The 16,053-nt window shown below is 32.5% G+C and overlaps 1 protein-coding gene across 6 annotated transcripts; it reads right to left on the bottom strand.

Moving 5' to 3' along the window:
• Positions 1-68: 68 nt before the first annotated feature.
• On the bottom strand, positions 69-15,776 carry LOC132706206 (AMP deaminase 2). Of its 6 annotated transcripts, none has more exons than XM_060677399.1 (9): positions 15,204-15,776; positions 7,981-8,134; positions 7,696-7,828; positions 7,229-7,394; positions 6,307-6,417; positions 5,628-5,844; positions 3,826-4,129; positions 2,374-2,723; positions 69-1,243 (listed from the first exon to the last, which is right to left on the bottom strand). In XM_060677399.1, the coding sequence occupies exons 1-9, from the start codon at positions 15,316-15,318 to the stop codon at positions 376-378; spliced, it is 2,418 nt and encodes an 805-aa protein (XP_060533382.1). In that variant the 5' UTR covers positions 15,319-15,776; the 3' UTR covers positions 69-375. The 6 variants fall into 6 exon arrangements, with proteins under 6 accessions (XP_060533382.1, XP_060533397.1, XP_060533389.1 ...); XM_060677414.1 differs by having other exon boundaries at positions 3,859-4,129; positions 15,204-15,774; XM_060677406.1 differs by lacking the exon at positions 15,204-15,776 and adding an exon at positions 10,905-11,505.
• Between the last annotated feature and the right edge of the window lie 277 nt (positions 15,777-16,053).

The raw sequence follows: 16,053 nt of genomic DNA, 5'->3' as shown, positions 1-16,053 counted from the left end.
TTTGATAGTTAATAAAGATCCTGGTTATTGAATTGGGTTAAAATCAAAACCAAAATTTTATTTTCGGTATTTATTGGTTTGTAAATAAATACACTTTTGTTTTAGTAACATCTCTTTTGGTTTTTTTTATTGTAACAAACATTTTTGTTGTAACAACAATTTCAAAAGAAACTAAATGGATAATAAATATTTCTAGTAAAGCCATCAATCACTAATTTGGAAAGTGTAAAAAGAAATACAAAAATATACAAAGATTAAATCAAAATGATACGAATAAAATTCGCTCTATAAGAATATAAGATGTTTAACTTGAATATTCGTTTACAGAATACAATTTCTTTTAAATTGGCACTGATCTACGAAAAAAAAATAATCCTAGTTATCTTCCATTTCCAGCTTGTGGTTTTTGAAGATGTTCGACAATTCATCTATAAGCGTTTCATAACGGAAAGCTACTCTAATATCCGGTACATTGGTTCTCGCTATGTCGTTACCAGCCACACCTTCTTTGGTATAATTTGGTCCAAGCCAATATTGCTTAGTTTTATGTGGAAAACCAGACATCAGAACGCTGTTTCGCGCTAACTCGCACATATCACAGCTAGACAACTTCCATACTTGGGCGGCAATCGAATATTCCTCCATCAAAGGTTCCTTGGTAAAGTGAAATTGTAGCGGGTCGTCGGTAGACAAAGATATCACCAAACCCCTGGCCAGATATTCGGGTAACGGATTGCGATGGTAATTCAAAAATAGACTATTGTTTGACAACGGTGACATTGCGATACCGATCTGAGCCAAATAATACAAATACTGAAGTACCGGAACTTTTCGCAATAGCAAACCGTGGGAAATATTTTCCGAAAGCATATAGCCGCATACCAAATGCTGGATCGGCCCGGCTTCTCCACAATGCGGTCTCAGGACGAAAGTCGGTAGGCCTTTCTCGGCCCTAAAGTGGTTCAACACGGTAAGGTTTGCGTACATGTAATACATGTAGTACGCGTAGTTTGGATTTTCGTCATCGGTCCAGTCTTCGGGTTTAGGCGTGTCCTTGTCAAAAAGCGGATTTTTTTCGGGTTTACTTTCGTCGTCGACAGAATCGAACCCAACCACGTATTGAAGGAATTTGTGGAGCTCGGGGTGAGAACTGGGACGAGCGGTCACTTCGAATAAAGGCACGAATATGTTGTCGATAACTTGCTGGAAGTTGGTCAGCACCTTGTTTAATTTGAAGATATCGCTGTTAAATAAAAATAAAAATTATAACTGCCAACAGTCCTATAAAAGCAACAAAAAAAACTACTTATACAGTGTACGAATTTTTAATATTTTTGTTCACTAAGCCACTAGAAGTACATCTTCTTGCATCTTTTCGAGCGAAAAAATAAAAATCATGAAAATTGACACCTGTCTCTTGAAAATTAAGCATTTCGAGAGTTACGTTATATGAACCTTTCTGAATGTCTTTTTAACACTCTGTATATGCTTTGACTATTATTAATATTTTATTTTAATCACGCTATTAGGCCCAACTACAAGGTTTTCAAAAATTTTGTTTTTGTGATTTGTGGCGGCCTATAAATATAAAAATTACTTTCATATTACACATTACAGCATACTACGATCAAAATAAGAGGGATTTTGAATGTTGCCAAAAAAAAAACCTAATTTTAATCTCTCGAATCCTTAAGAAGTATTGAAGTTAATTTAAGCGAAATTTGCAGAATGTATAACAATAAACCATATTTTATCTTATACCGGGTATTCTAGTACGATTTTTAAGAGGCCACAACTTGATTCATGTAAATGGAATACAATATTTTTTAATGTATGTGTAATTTTTAATTATACAGTTTTTACACCCTTTTATATGTTTTCCCAGAACAGGTTATAAGACATGATTTTTGACGCTATTTACCTAGTTGCCTATTACGCTTTGAAATGTCAGATACTTTATTAAAGCGTTCAATTTGGAATAATTAATTAAAATTCTCACTAGATTAAATTAGATTTTTGGCAGGCTGTGTCGTTACATTTTACGGCAAATTTTGCATAAAAAACAAAAAATAATTCGAATTATTTAAAAATGCTTCCATCATCCGTTTCATTACTATAGAGGGTTCTATCTTAAACAATACTTTAGAGAAATTAATTTTAAAAAATTAACTATAAGAGAACCCTGTAGTCCAAAAACGAAGCTTTTTGAAAACCTTGTGCACAATATTCCGTGCCTTATAGAGTAAATAACCCAGTATAGTCACGTCTGCTTTAAAATATGTAATAAAATGTTAAAAATGATTTGTTCGTTTGTTTTGAAGTTATAACGCAGAATTAACTAGAAAAAACGTTTATTTTCTTGGCGATACTTACAAAAGTCTGGGCGCTTGGATCAGCCAGCGAACATTTTCTGAATAGACGTTGGATTCAATGGCCCACGCAGCTAGCATGTCCCATTCGTTCTTGCTCTTGCCGTAGATACTCAGACGAAGTTCCGCATTTTGATACTTGGATTCCTCCAAATCGCTGCAGACCTCTTTTATAATACTCGCAAAGTATTTTCCGTTAATGTAATTATCCGTTTTTAGAAAGACTTCACGCAGCCTGCTCTCCCCGATTGGATTATATTTAGCATTAAACTTATCGAAACGATGGAACGTGTTTCTGTCAGCATGAACATCGAGCATATCTACTGTGAGATCGAACGGTGTCAAATTCATCGACTAAAACAGGATATGAAAAAAAAAAGCTTAAACATTTTTATTATTAATCTAAATTGAAGAATGTATTAAAGGGGACCAGGAATAAGTGATACCAACAAAAAGAGTTTCCTGATATTTCTTTCAGAAATAGCCCTACTAGAGTGCATTTTGTGATACAAATGCTAGTTTTTTGAATATTAGGATATACTAATATGGAGTGCATAGAATGAGATGACGTTAGAGCGACTTGATATGCAAATTTCACATGCAAATCCAGTTAACATTAAGTATTGTGTGTTATAAATGCACAAGTTTCAATGTTGTACCTCGTAAAAGCTCGACCATATTAAGTTTAAATTACCTACTATATGTATTGACCTAAACTAGGTTTTAATAAATAAAAAATGAAATCTATTTCTGCATGCTAAACCATAAACGTTTTCGATAATTTTAGCAAAAAATGAAAATGAAAACCCTCCTCTAGGTCCCCGAAAACAGTATTTTGAATACTTAATAACTATTACACTACTATTTTACCTTACTCCCAAATATAAGCGGAATTTGTGCTACTCAAGTAAATTTAACGATACATGGGACACAGAAGAAGTTGCCAAATTTTGACTAAATATAACTTTGCCATTTGCTCATGGTAGTTTCACACAATAGCCATATTTCCATAGCAACAGAGTTAAAAAGAGATCCCGAGATGTTGACCTAGCGATTCATCCAACATCATAAAGAACTTTACAAGACCATCTCCCCCCATATTCCTAGCCAAAAAATGTAATTTTTTCGCTTCTTACAGTTACACCCAGTATCACTGCATATCATATCGGTTTATTTATGATTAAAGTTGGTTAAAGGAAATCGAAAACATTGGGAATTTTTTTCCATATTTCCATTTAACATTAACTAAACATGAGTAAAATTTATTTAAATTCGTGAATGATATAAGCAACCCAAAGTAAGCACAAAGGAAAAAAAAGCACCTAACTAAAAATAATTAAATTAAATTCTATTTATTACATCACAATACAAATAAACCTAAGTTTTATTATTGCTCAATGCGGGATTATGTATATCTACTCTAAACTGTCATCTCGTAACTCACACACCAACTTACTAAATCTATAACTTCATCCTCTTGTATACCGACCTGGAACACTTCTTTTAAAGTCATCTTACGACCTCCATTGGCGGTGACTACTTCGTCGGCGTTATTCTTTAGGGTTTTCTTGATAAAACGGAGCAAATGTTTTTGGTTCATGCATGAGGCGGCATGAATGTGAGTGTCCACCTTACGAATGTTGTAGAAATCTCTATGAGGTACGGCTTTCTGAGATGCCAATTCACGTAGCTCATTCAAGAGTACGTGCAGCTGGAACTTGGATGACAGGTAACTTAGACGACGATAGCAGAAGGATTTTCTAGAAGAGGAAAGACAGTATGTTAAAAACGAAATAAGGTAAACTACGGCAACTAAAGAAATAATTCGAAAGCTTCAACACCAGTCAGCTGAGACTTTCGTTTGTCTAAATAGCAGTACTTCCTGAGGTTTGGATTTCCTGGAAGAGAATGAGGTAGAGGAAGACTTAACCGGACAGAGAGGACAAAAATACTCTCTGTAAGCTACAATGAAATCCTCTACATGTAGCCTACATATCGATATCTAAATGTTAATCTTTGTCAGAGTCGAGAATTGCATTGTCAGCGCTTTTCGGATAACCTTTGCACTTGAAGGTATTGTATCACCTTAATTAATTTTGTGGACTGGGGTGAGCACAAAATATGTGGATTAATATTTTGATTGATATATATCAGCAAAAAATGTGTTGCCAAGATTTTATATTTACTAGAGAAAAGAAACATAGGTACTTTTTTTTTCTCTATAAGCAAAAAACCAATGTTTTTTATCCAAAAAAGTGTTATACTACTTTCAATAAACGATTTGCAGGAGAAATAACTTAGCTGAAACTAAAAAATCAATATGGGTTTTGGAAAACTAGGAAGGATTCATGTCGATTCTATTCATTCGAATAACTGAATCTATGACATATATACTAAATTGCATAATATATATTTGTTTTAATAATATCTTATTAGGATTAGTCCACAACATCCAAGAATATATGATTCTATAATGAGTTTATAAGCAAAATTATGGGAGACGCTTAGAGACAATTTAATGAATGGCATGATTCACGTTCATCCTCACAAAACTGTTTTGTTTTTTTAATTGACTCAAATTTTGAATAAGTAAATGAAGAACAATAAAATATTTTTTATAGGTTTTTTTAAATATATTTTTCTTTACAACTTTACTCATTGCCAAATAAAAAAAAATATTGCGGCGCAATATGTTCCTCAAGCTAGATAACATCACAAGAAAAAACTAACTGTAGTAACAAAAACACTTTACTAGATCAGTTAAAAATATTCCTTATCGCAGCAACATTATTTTATAAAAGAGACAAAAGGTAATCCCATAGAAGCTGTGCTCTAACAATAACTGTCTAGATTAAAATAGCAAGGGATTGTTTTTAAAATTTCGCTTTGCTATTGAAGAAAAAAAAAATACAAATGAATTTTGCTATATCCAAAAAGCTCTTGGCTGAAGTCTGTATAAAAATCTTCTCTCAGTACGTATGATACATAGTTAAATTCATTAACTACTTCGATAACGGAAAAGCACGGTTTTTTAATTTTCTATCACACTACTGCGTATTAAGATTGAACTTCGGAAAGAATTTTCGGAAAATCGATTTTTCCGCAAGCAACTGCCGCAATGCCGTACCAGTCGGCAGTTTATTATATACGCAGTGAATATTTAAAAGAAAAAGAATAAGTGACAATTAACTCTGAAAAACGGAAATTTTCCCAATTTTGTCTCTAGAAAACATACCTACACAATTTGTTTAGACTTACAGTGGTCCGTCGGCGATCATGTTACACATAGTATAAAAGTCAGAAGTAAATTGGATAACATCAATATATTCGTAGTCGCATGGTTTTCCATTTCTTAACGCTTCTTCGTTCGGATATACATTGTACACTCCATTGTGATTTTTAAAAACGTGTTCTGTCTCGGGTATTATGGGCGCGTCCCACGGCTGATATATGGGAGGATGGTGAATACCATGTTCTAGAATAAACGGTTTAATTTTCATTGAAATTAACGCAAAAAGAAAATAAGAGGAGAGTGATGTTGGGAAGGTGTTAAAGGGAATATAATTGTACTGATTTTGGAAGAATAAATATTGTGATTGCTTTAAAGATTCATTCATATTCATAATTAAAAGCCTAATTATGTTTAAAAGGTACTCGGAATGTAACAAAAGGAGAAATAGAACCGCTTATTTAGCACCTAACGTTAGTTGAAGCTATAAATGGTATATACCGAAATTAGCACTCCACATGATACATATTTGCAATATCTACACAACAAAGAAGTTAATTCTACACAGTTACTATTTTATCCTTCAACACCAAAACGTGGCAAAAATATACACCTGTCTAGTGAGGTTGTATGGTGTTATGTGATCGTATATTGCTTGTGTCGTATGTATCAATTTTTGTAAATGCAAAATATTTACCAAAAAATTACCTGCGAAACCTTTTATAATTCTTTCATAGTTTTCTTTAGTCAAACAGGTCAACAAGACATCGTCAAATGAAGTTCTTGCCGTTCTTGACAACAAGGCGATGTAATCTTCATCTAATAATATAATTAATTCAAACTTCTAATTACAATTAAATACTGGATACGTGAATAGATTCGGATAAGACTGAAATGGAAAATATCCAAAAAAATCTTTTCCGAAATGTTTTTTTCTCGTACGTCACACGCCATAGCTATAGTGGTGAAATTCTTGTTCCAGTTGATTGATTACGTCGTGGATTAAACTACCTCTGAATTCAGCTAATTAAATATATTCAGTTTTAAACTGCCGCTGAATTCGTTATTTTTTATTGTCACAAAAATGGATGATAATATTTTTCAACAAGCGTGCATACAATTTTTTGTAAAGCATTAGCTTGCCAAGTGATACTTTTCAGCACACTCTAAAAAATAGATACTTTATAATACCTCATAAGTAATGAGTTTTAGTAAATCGGATCTGCAATAAATTAAGTTTTTATGTTAATTAAATTCAGGTAAAATGTTTTTTAGTTACAGTGATTAATAACGAAAAATTTGTTGTCCATTATTACGTAAAGTGTTTTTCACTCTTTTCCGTTAGAGGAAAAATTACTTCAAAAAAGTTCTGTGTGCAGAAAAATATCACAGAAAAACTTAACAGAAATAATTTAAAATTAAGGAATTAACAAAATTAAAAGGAATTAAATAACTTTGTTGTTAATTATATTGCCCCATATCATTATTAAATTACGGATAAGGAAACAAATTAACATTTGCACTTGGTTATTATTATTACAGTTGGGTGAAATCATTATCAATTATTTATATGCACATTTATTATTGAACTGCATTTTGCACTCGCCTAAATATTAGCTAGAGTAAGTACCTTCAATGGTTTGTTTATCATCATGTTGCTCTTGTTCTTTGTCAGGGTCCAGAAATCTGGCGGCAGTTGAAGAAAAACTCTGGAATGACATTTTCATGTAACGTTTTCTGAGCTCGAGAGCCTGAATAAGAAGCTTCGAAGCCCTTTCTAGATCTTCCAAAGGCACCTACAAAGTGAAAGATTTGACAGTCTATCAATTGCAAATATTTCGCCACGAAAAACTAGTAACTTTTATATTCCCAGTGTTAGAACAAAAAAGTAAAAGAAAATTGGATAAACGCGTTTAATAAATAACTATTTTGTTCAGGAAATAAAAAAAAATTGTCCGACAAAAAAAATCAAATAATTTGCAAAGAAGGGAACTAAAATTGCAAATGAGAAACCAGTTATTTGGTTGGTTAAAATGGCTATTTAAATTGTTTAAAATAATTTTAATTTAAATACGCACTTTAATACAATATACGTACCCCACTGGTGTCTTCTCCCGATATAGAGACTCTCTGGAAGTGTGGAACATAGAGATCGTGTTCATCTATATCCTCGATTTCTGGTGCACCTGGCACCGAAGGTTCGTAATGGCTACGTCTGTCTTCCAAAACCCTAACAAGATATTAAAAAAAAATAGTACTACAATTCAAAACACATTTTTGAAACAACATTAAGCCGAAAATAGAAATGCAAGCTCCAGTGCAAGTAGATAGGTAACGAAAATTTGGAAGTGGCTACCCCAAACCATTCCAATACAACCTTACTTTGTATTCAACTGCCTTTGAATCTGTAATTTCTTTTCGATTTGTTCGATTGGAAATTGTGGCACTTCGTATGGTGCAGAGATTTCGTTCGGCAACTCCGGTTCTGTATCGGCAAATGATGCAGCAGCAATAAAGGATGAAGGACTTTCATTTCCTGAGAAACGAAAAGAAATCGATATTAAAGAGTTTTCCTACGATAGAAACCAAAAAAAAAAGGACCATATATATACTAAGCTAACTTGAAATGATTTAATATTACACTTCAGGAATGTTCGTTCGACCAACTAGAGGTTAGGGGGAATTTTTAATTGCTTAAAAATTGAAACTAAATCATATTCCGATTGCTCCATACATAATTATAAAGATAATAGTTTCTCACTGTGTGAGATTCAATGTGAGAGTGAACGACTTCTTCAAGTTCATAATTTTTTTAATTAAATACATATTATGTCAATAAACTTTGAAAAATAAAATCTTAAATTGTAGACGCTCTGTGGAAGAACAAAAATAATAGCAAATAACACGAATTAATTACAGCTTCATATTTTTAATCACATTTTTTTACTAATATGTTTATTACATAAAATATCTATATAACTATTTTTATATCCCTTAGGCGTCAAACTCGTTAAAAAAACAAGATTTTAAAATTTTACCCACATCTTGAGGTCTGGAAGCACCACGGAAATCACGTTGTAAAATGTAAAACAGACATTAAAGGTTTATATGACTGACAATAGCAATAAAACATTTGTAGTGCACAAATGACCTATTTACAATCTCAGGAAACCATTTTCTTTATAGAATTTTTATCTTTGTGCCGTTAGTTGTGTAAGAGTATGATTTTGTGTTCGAAATGCAAAAAGCCAGTAAATTATTTATTTAATGATACTGATAGATTCTTACTCAAATTTAGACAAGATTTGGTGACATAATTTGCTGATATGGTTTTGCGCATCAAAGTAATGGAAATTCAAATTTAAAATATTTTATTAATTATTCAAATTCTCGAATTACAAAAAACAGCAATAAAAACTGACTTATCTAAAGAATTCATGGGCGACCTCAATACCTGATTCATGTGCATGGAATTTTACTGAAAGACAGAGTTCATAAACCTTTAAAATAATTGTCGGTCAACGGTTCCGAATTCATATAAAATTTGGCAGAAATAACACTTTTTTTAACTGGCATTATCGAAAACTCACCTTTTGCCACTTTGACGTTATCAGTCACCTCCAGCTCACCCTCAACCGCGACAAAAAGTTTATTGAAAAACATCCCGTTTATCGCATTTCACGTTGCAATTATTTGATATTTAAATTAGTTGTTGATATTATTTGTCCCAATCCGCGTTCAGAGGAGAAAATAAATTGGACGCTTTTAATAGAACTGGTGGCGTCTTCCTGGTGGAACGTTAAAATTATTAATTTGGGAGAGGCAATATTTTTAATGACCTTCTGATAATATATGACGTCCGACACGTCGCAGCTAAGCGACTAAATACGGCTAAGTGCACCTTAATTGGATGGAAACACGAATAAAGGTTTCCCTACTAATTATTTATCCGCTACACCACCAACTATTCGAACACTTTACTTGGCTTATTCGAGACATTCATTTTTTACTAAGCACGCTTATCTGTCATGGAAATGGGAAAAATCAAATATTTAATGATATCGTTAATTGACTTATTGATTATCAAACGTCATTCCAAAGAGAAAGTAATGAACTTTGAATGAATGCTTAACTAAATTAGTGATTTCGAATACTCCCTAAAAAGTTGTCTGAATTCACAAAATGATTGCTTCTTTAAAAACCTGAAGCACTAACATTAAGCTTGCCGAAATCATAAAGTTTACTTCCATGTTGCCAATAACATAGACAAGCAACTTAAATAGGGTCTCAATAAAATCCTAAATAATGTAATTATTGGTTTTTGCGAAATTTCTATTTTGTTGTGGGTTACGAGAATTCCCAATTTTTTAAGCCGAGTTATGAAAATTAGTTTTTTGTAAATGCCATTTCCGTAACTATTCACAACGCGTAACTGGGCAGATATTTTCTATTCGGTTAACTGATCATCAATCTCACCTAAATAAAATTTGGTATACAAAAAAATTCTATGGCTGGTTCGTTAACGACCACACCCACATTCCCTGTGTGCACATGAGGCAAATAGCTTCTTTCTTGAATTGTAGCATCTTATCATGAGTTAAAGACGATTTGAAGAATTTTGGTGATTAGTGTTTAGTTGTTTCGACCCCAAAAATATATTTTCGATAAAATGTTGTATACAAAGAAAGAAAGAAAGGGGAATAAAAATTTGGGATATGCTGGATAAAATTTTCTTACATTTTCAAATACCAATCGATATCATATAATTCCGAAAAAAAAACACTTTCTTGGGCTTACTGAGTTTATTCCAAACAAGATACTTGCTGGTGTAATTAGTATTTACTTTGGTAGTTATACGATTCAAATTATATTAAAATATACAGTATGCGTCAAATCTTTTTTGCCTAGTGTCAGTTACCTAAGGTTAATGTTGATTGCTACTTTTGGTTGCTGAGCTTTAGTTAGTTTAATTAACTTGCATCAGTGTGTGTTAGGAAGGATTATAAATTGTTTTATTTATTTTAGAATAAAAAGGGACCGGTATCGAAATTTGCAAAACTTTTTCGGATCTGATGAAAACTTTCTAGAAAAGGTCTTGGAGTTTAAATCCAAAATAAGTTGCAAAAACCGATCAGAATTAGGTGAATACATATTAATTGTTTCCAGCTCGCAGTGGTTTATGTGGTTGATTGAACTTTTTGAAAGAACCTAAATTAAACAAAGATTAGAATAAAGTTACACACGCGCATATTAGAGTTGCACGGATTATACTTGATTGCACCAATGAAGATAAAACGCGAACGTACCTGCGCGATCTTCATCAACAAAGGAATCCACTCGCAAATAATTTGGCGAATTCACGACGACGAAATTATCACCCGGAATCGGCGACAAATTCATACCCCTGGAGCACATTTTTATTACATTTACTCTGAATCTTCGACAACTTAAGTCGCACACCACGAACTGAGTTGGTAACGAATGATAATTTTCAATCAAAGGAAAATGCTTAAAGCACCAAACTTGCCCAATTCGTGACAAAAACTAAGCCACTGGCACATTTACAACACGCGAGAATAAGTAAAGTATTTTTAAACACAAATAATTAGAAACACTGCCAAGTGTCCGGTAGTACGAACGCGTAAAAATGGGAACAAACTTTCCGTCATGGAACTGTCTAAAATGTTTTACAATATTTGATTAATTTACAATATTGCACCGGTTGCCACAACAATATTCAGTGGCGTAGGCATATCAAATACATTGTAGTAAGTACCCAAGCTGTAAATATACGAATCGCTATATTTTCGGTTGTGCAACATTGTTTTCTTGACATTTGCTATTTTTGACATTCGCATCACTGTCACTCAATGAACTACGGGTATCGAACTGAAATACTTCCGGTGATATGGGTTTTGTAAGGTAATAGTATATTATACAACAAGTGCGGTAAACGGCATTTGACTCACGAGTTTATTAGACACGAAATATTATTTTTCTACTCCCGTCTGTAAAATACCTAATTATGCACCGATCTAGAGTGCGAGAAGCGTCGGTTTTCCACGTCAGTTTCGTTTCCCACGATCCGAGCCACTTCGGACATTTCCGGAATTTGACCGCACGGATTTGGGAGCAATCGGATGTTTTAGGAGATATTTGCCTCACTTTGAATTTTGACGTTGGTCAATTCTGATAGTGATCTCAGTGAATGTATTCGTGTTTTGCAAAAATGTACCCAAAAAGCAACGGTCGTAGAAAAAGTATAGTATGCAACACGTTCGGTCAACTTTTTAACTCACTCGTTTATTAAACACTCGCTCCGCTCGTGTCAAACTCGTGAGTCAAATGCCGTTTTTTACCGCACTTGTTGCATAATATAGGTACTATTAGAGTAAGCCGGCTAGTACTAGGAATTCTGTTATTTGAACTGAGTTGTGATACCGTTTTACTATTTTTGACGGTGACAATATAATATGCATATAATATAATCTCTCTTACTGCATGATCTGATTTTGTTTTATAAATATATAATAATGTAAGTATTACTAAATAAAGTATTTTATCATATAACAAAGAAAATTGCTAATTTATCAATTGTATGACGTGAAAATGTATTTTTCAGTATTTGTAAAAAAAAATTAAAATAATAAATGCGCATATTTAGAAAGACTTAAATATTTTGAATTTCTAAATACACTCCAAGGTTTTTTCTGAAGTTAGAATATTTTATTTTACACAAATATTTAAAGAAAATTTTTTTGAATTGCCAAATAATGTGTAAATAATTTCAAGAAAAAATATATAGGTAAATAAAGTAATCAAACAACGGAAACAGCCCATCCTACAAAATATATAAAAGAACAATAAAAAGAGAACAATCCCCAATAGCTTCCACATTATATTGTAAAATTTGATTCACTTTTCAATTACAGTTTAGATTGATTGACTGAGTGTACTCGGTAAATATTTTCAAGTGTGTATAATACAGTTTGAAGTTGTCTGTTCTATGCATTGGTGGATAGTTGGTGATTGATTTATGTTGCTGTGTACAGCTTATAAGCCATGTTATTTTAATTTGTAATAAGTTAATACACTTTGTGAACTAAGATGTTGACTTTTACAAAGTGTGATATATTTTTTATTCTTTAACATTCCCTACCGAAAGCTGGCTCATTGATTATATGAGATATAATCTATAGGCATCAATTCTATAACCTTTCTTTAAATCTGTAATGTTGTGCATACCTATTGTATAGAATTGTAGCTATAAACCATAAAAGAATAATTTTTCGTTTTACTAGCATTTTGTTTATTCTATATAGTTAGAAATATTACTACAATTACCTAAGACCATAGAACTCGTTTTTTCTATTTAAATTAATCGATTTATGTGGACCCCATTCGGATTGTATCTTTCGCGCAAAAGCAACGTAAATAATCGTCTTTTTCATCTAGGAAGACGGCTATTTTTGAACCACCAATAAAACTGCAGCGGGGAGAAAGGTGTTAAAAATAGCAGTTGGAACTTGAAAACATTTCTTTGACGAACAGGTAGACGAGTAAACTCGATGCCTTGTATGATCTAAAAATAGTTCCCTTGTTGTTTGCAGGAGTACGATAAGATTCTGGTTAACAGTTAGTATTAGATCAATAAGGAATACGAGTATACCTAATTTAGAGAGTAAATTTAAAACACGTATTCCATTTGCGTATACAGTACTTCACAAAAAAATAAGTTACTAAAACTTGCGGTTTAAAAGTGAACCCAAAATTTCAATTTCTAGAAATTATTCCAAAATAAAGCAGCCTCCTGACGTCTAAACAGCCCTGAAACTAAATCCAGATGCAGCTCCTCATTTTGCATTGTATAATATATGTATTCTTCTTGTTTTTATTGATAAAACCAAGAAGGATTACGAACTAGATGCATGACATTTTTTTTCTTTCGATAATTATATCAAGGGATTTTGTAATAAGTGTCAACCATTAGGTCTGTCTTTAGAAGGTCATATAATATAGATCCTGCTCTATATCTGCAGAATCACGCTAATAATATTTGCCGAGTATAATTCGCTTGGTTTGTCTGAACTTCGAACCTTCAGATATACCTAAGAAAGGCTCGATAACTTCTGTTATATCAAAATTTATTACATCAGAATCCATATTACATTTACGAACGTCTTTAAGCTAAATATCGAACCGTTCGTACGTCATAGGTATTTGTTTACCTGCTATTACAGCATTGCAGTCTACAGCTCCAAGAAAAGGTACTTTTCAGATATATATTTTTTATTTTATTATTTTTAACCATGTACATACTTTGAATAGAAAATTAACTTCTTCTGATGAATTATCATCAGACACTATTCCCCGTTTAGCCAAAAAAACAGTTTTTCACTTTTTGAAGTTAACGCTTAGCAAGCATAAACATTGGCAACTTTTGACGTCAAAAAATGTAAATCCCAGATAAATAATTCTGTGTTCAAGCTGTGTATTTAGGATTTGTGATTTTTACACTTTTTTTCCTAAAAAAAAGCAGGGGAGCATACATATCTCAATGAAGAAATAAGACTTGATTTTGATAAGGTAGTCTCTTTTATTTAAATTCAAAAGACAAGGAGCTAAACAATTATCGATTGCAATATTGTAATTATTGCAAATTGTGCGTGTAGACATGTAAGACCAAATCAAAAACATTTATTCAAAGATAAAGTCAATTAGTAGAAAATAGCATTACTTAGGTAAATATAATAAAATAGTGAGGCATAAAAATGGAGAATCGCAGGTCGGGTAATTAAATTCCTAGATTTTAAAAATATCTACTTTTTTATGCAGATGCTTAAATTTCTAGAATTTTCCAGGTTTCAGATAGAATTATTTGGTAAAATTAACGCTCGCCAAAATTGATATATTTAGGCTTATATGATAATAATAGATAGTGGAATAATACTAGTGGCAAACAACATATTTTTTGCAATGTTTTGATAAGTTTGTTCCAACATTAAATCGTAGTATACCAGTTGTTACAAAAGTCTGAAAACAGTGAAATATTTTGACAATTACGCAATTTATCTCTTCCTTTATTACAATAGTCAAATTCTCAAGATATTTCACCGTTTCCACACTTGCTGGACACCCGAATATAATAATATATTTAAATTTTGTTTTGGTTAACCGAAAGTTACTCGACAACAAATGTTAGAACAAAAAGTGAGCTATCTAGTAGAGTAAAATAAATTTCTATGATGTTGATCATAGCGTTTGAACATAAACTATTGCGCATTATTATTATAGCTTGCGCTCTCTGCGTACTGACTAACAATAATTTGAAACACAAAAGCATTACAAGAAAAGAAATGCAAATATTTGTGCTATAAATAAATCAAACATTTAAGTTTCTCGACACTTTATCTATCTGCAGCAAAAAAGAAATAGCGATACCATTGAAGGAATTCCTATTTTTAGCATCACTCAAAAAGTCAAAGTTCTTATCTGCCCTGCCGAAAGCATTATAAACATTCCTTTACCTAATTTATCGACAATTTGAATGAACCGCGCAATACGTAGAAATCGAATCCCTAACCTCCAAATCGAAACGTACAAACCTAATCGTTCCAAGATATTGCTGGAAGGTTCCTGTTCACCGTCGCCTTCGGGAAATTCCTCGTAAAAACTCAAAGTATCGGCTTTCCTCAAACCGTTTATATACACTTCGCCCATGTCAAGTTTATTACAAATTAGGCTTAAACAAAATGTGCCACGCTCGGCGTTTCTTTTTTTAAAAGCACGTCCACACTAAACCGCGATTCTCTCGCGTATGTGAACATGCGGAAATTGTCCATACATATGTCGAAACACTTTCAGCGGCGACGTGGCGATAGGAGAAGATGGCATACACTACAGTTCTTAACGATTGCAATGTGCGTGTTGCCTCGCAATATTGTCGTGCCGTTGAGTTCTCGAACGTGAGGCGCTTATAATATTGATTTTGGCACTAACAATGTGAGCGATTGCGAAGATAAAATAGCTTGGAACGATGTCGAACAAAATTTAATGGAAGTCCTAATGGTTTCATCGATTATTTATACACTAATTTTAAAAAATCCCATTCTACCTGTACGAGACGAAAATTGAAAACTAATGAAATCGATGTGCATAGTTTATTTTTCTCTCTCTGAAATCTTATTTTACTACTTTGTTTCGAAGGTTGCATTTTTTTGAAGCGTCGGAAAATAAGTACAACTACATGTGTTTAAAAATCATGGTGCTCTAGAATGTGGATCTTTCGATTTCAATATTATTTATCTATTTATTTAATTTTTACTTATTTGTCAATAAAATATTATTTGCTTTGTTTGGGGTTTTTTCCACTCCAGGTAATACAAAAAGTTCGACAATTTAAACACAATCAACCAATGTTAGAACAACCCAAAACGTTTCTGATAAGAAAAAAGA

This window comes from Cylas formicarius, unplaced genomic scaffold, assembly GCF_029955315.1.
Source record: "Cylas formicarius isolate icCylForm1 unplaced genomic scaffold, icCylForm1.1 PGA_scaffold_10__41_contigs__length_53128322, whole genome shotgun sequence".
Taxonomy (NCBI): Eukaryota; Metazoa; Arthropoda; class Insecta; order Coleoptera; family Brentidae; genus Cylas; species Cylas formicarius.
Note: the sequence above shows the minus strand (reverse complement) of the source record. Positions and strands in the feature narration are given on the sequence as shown.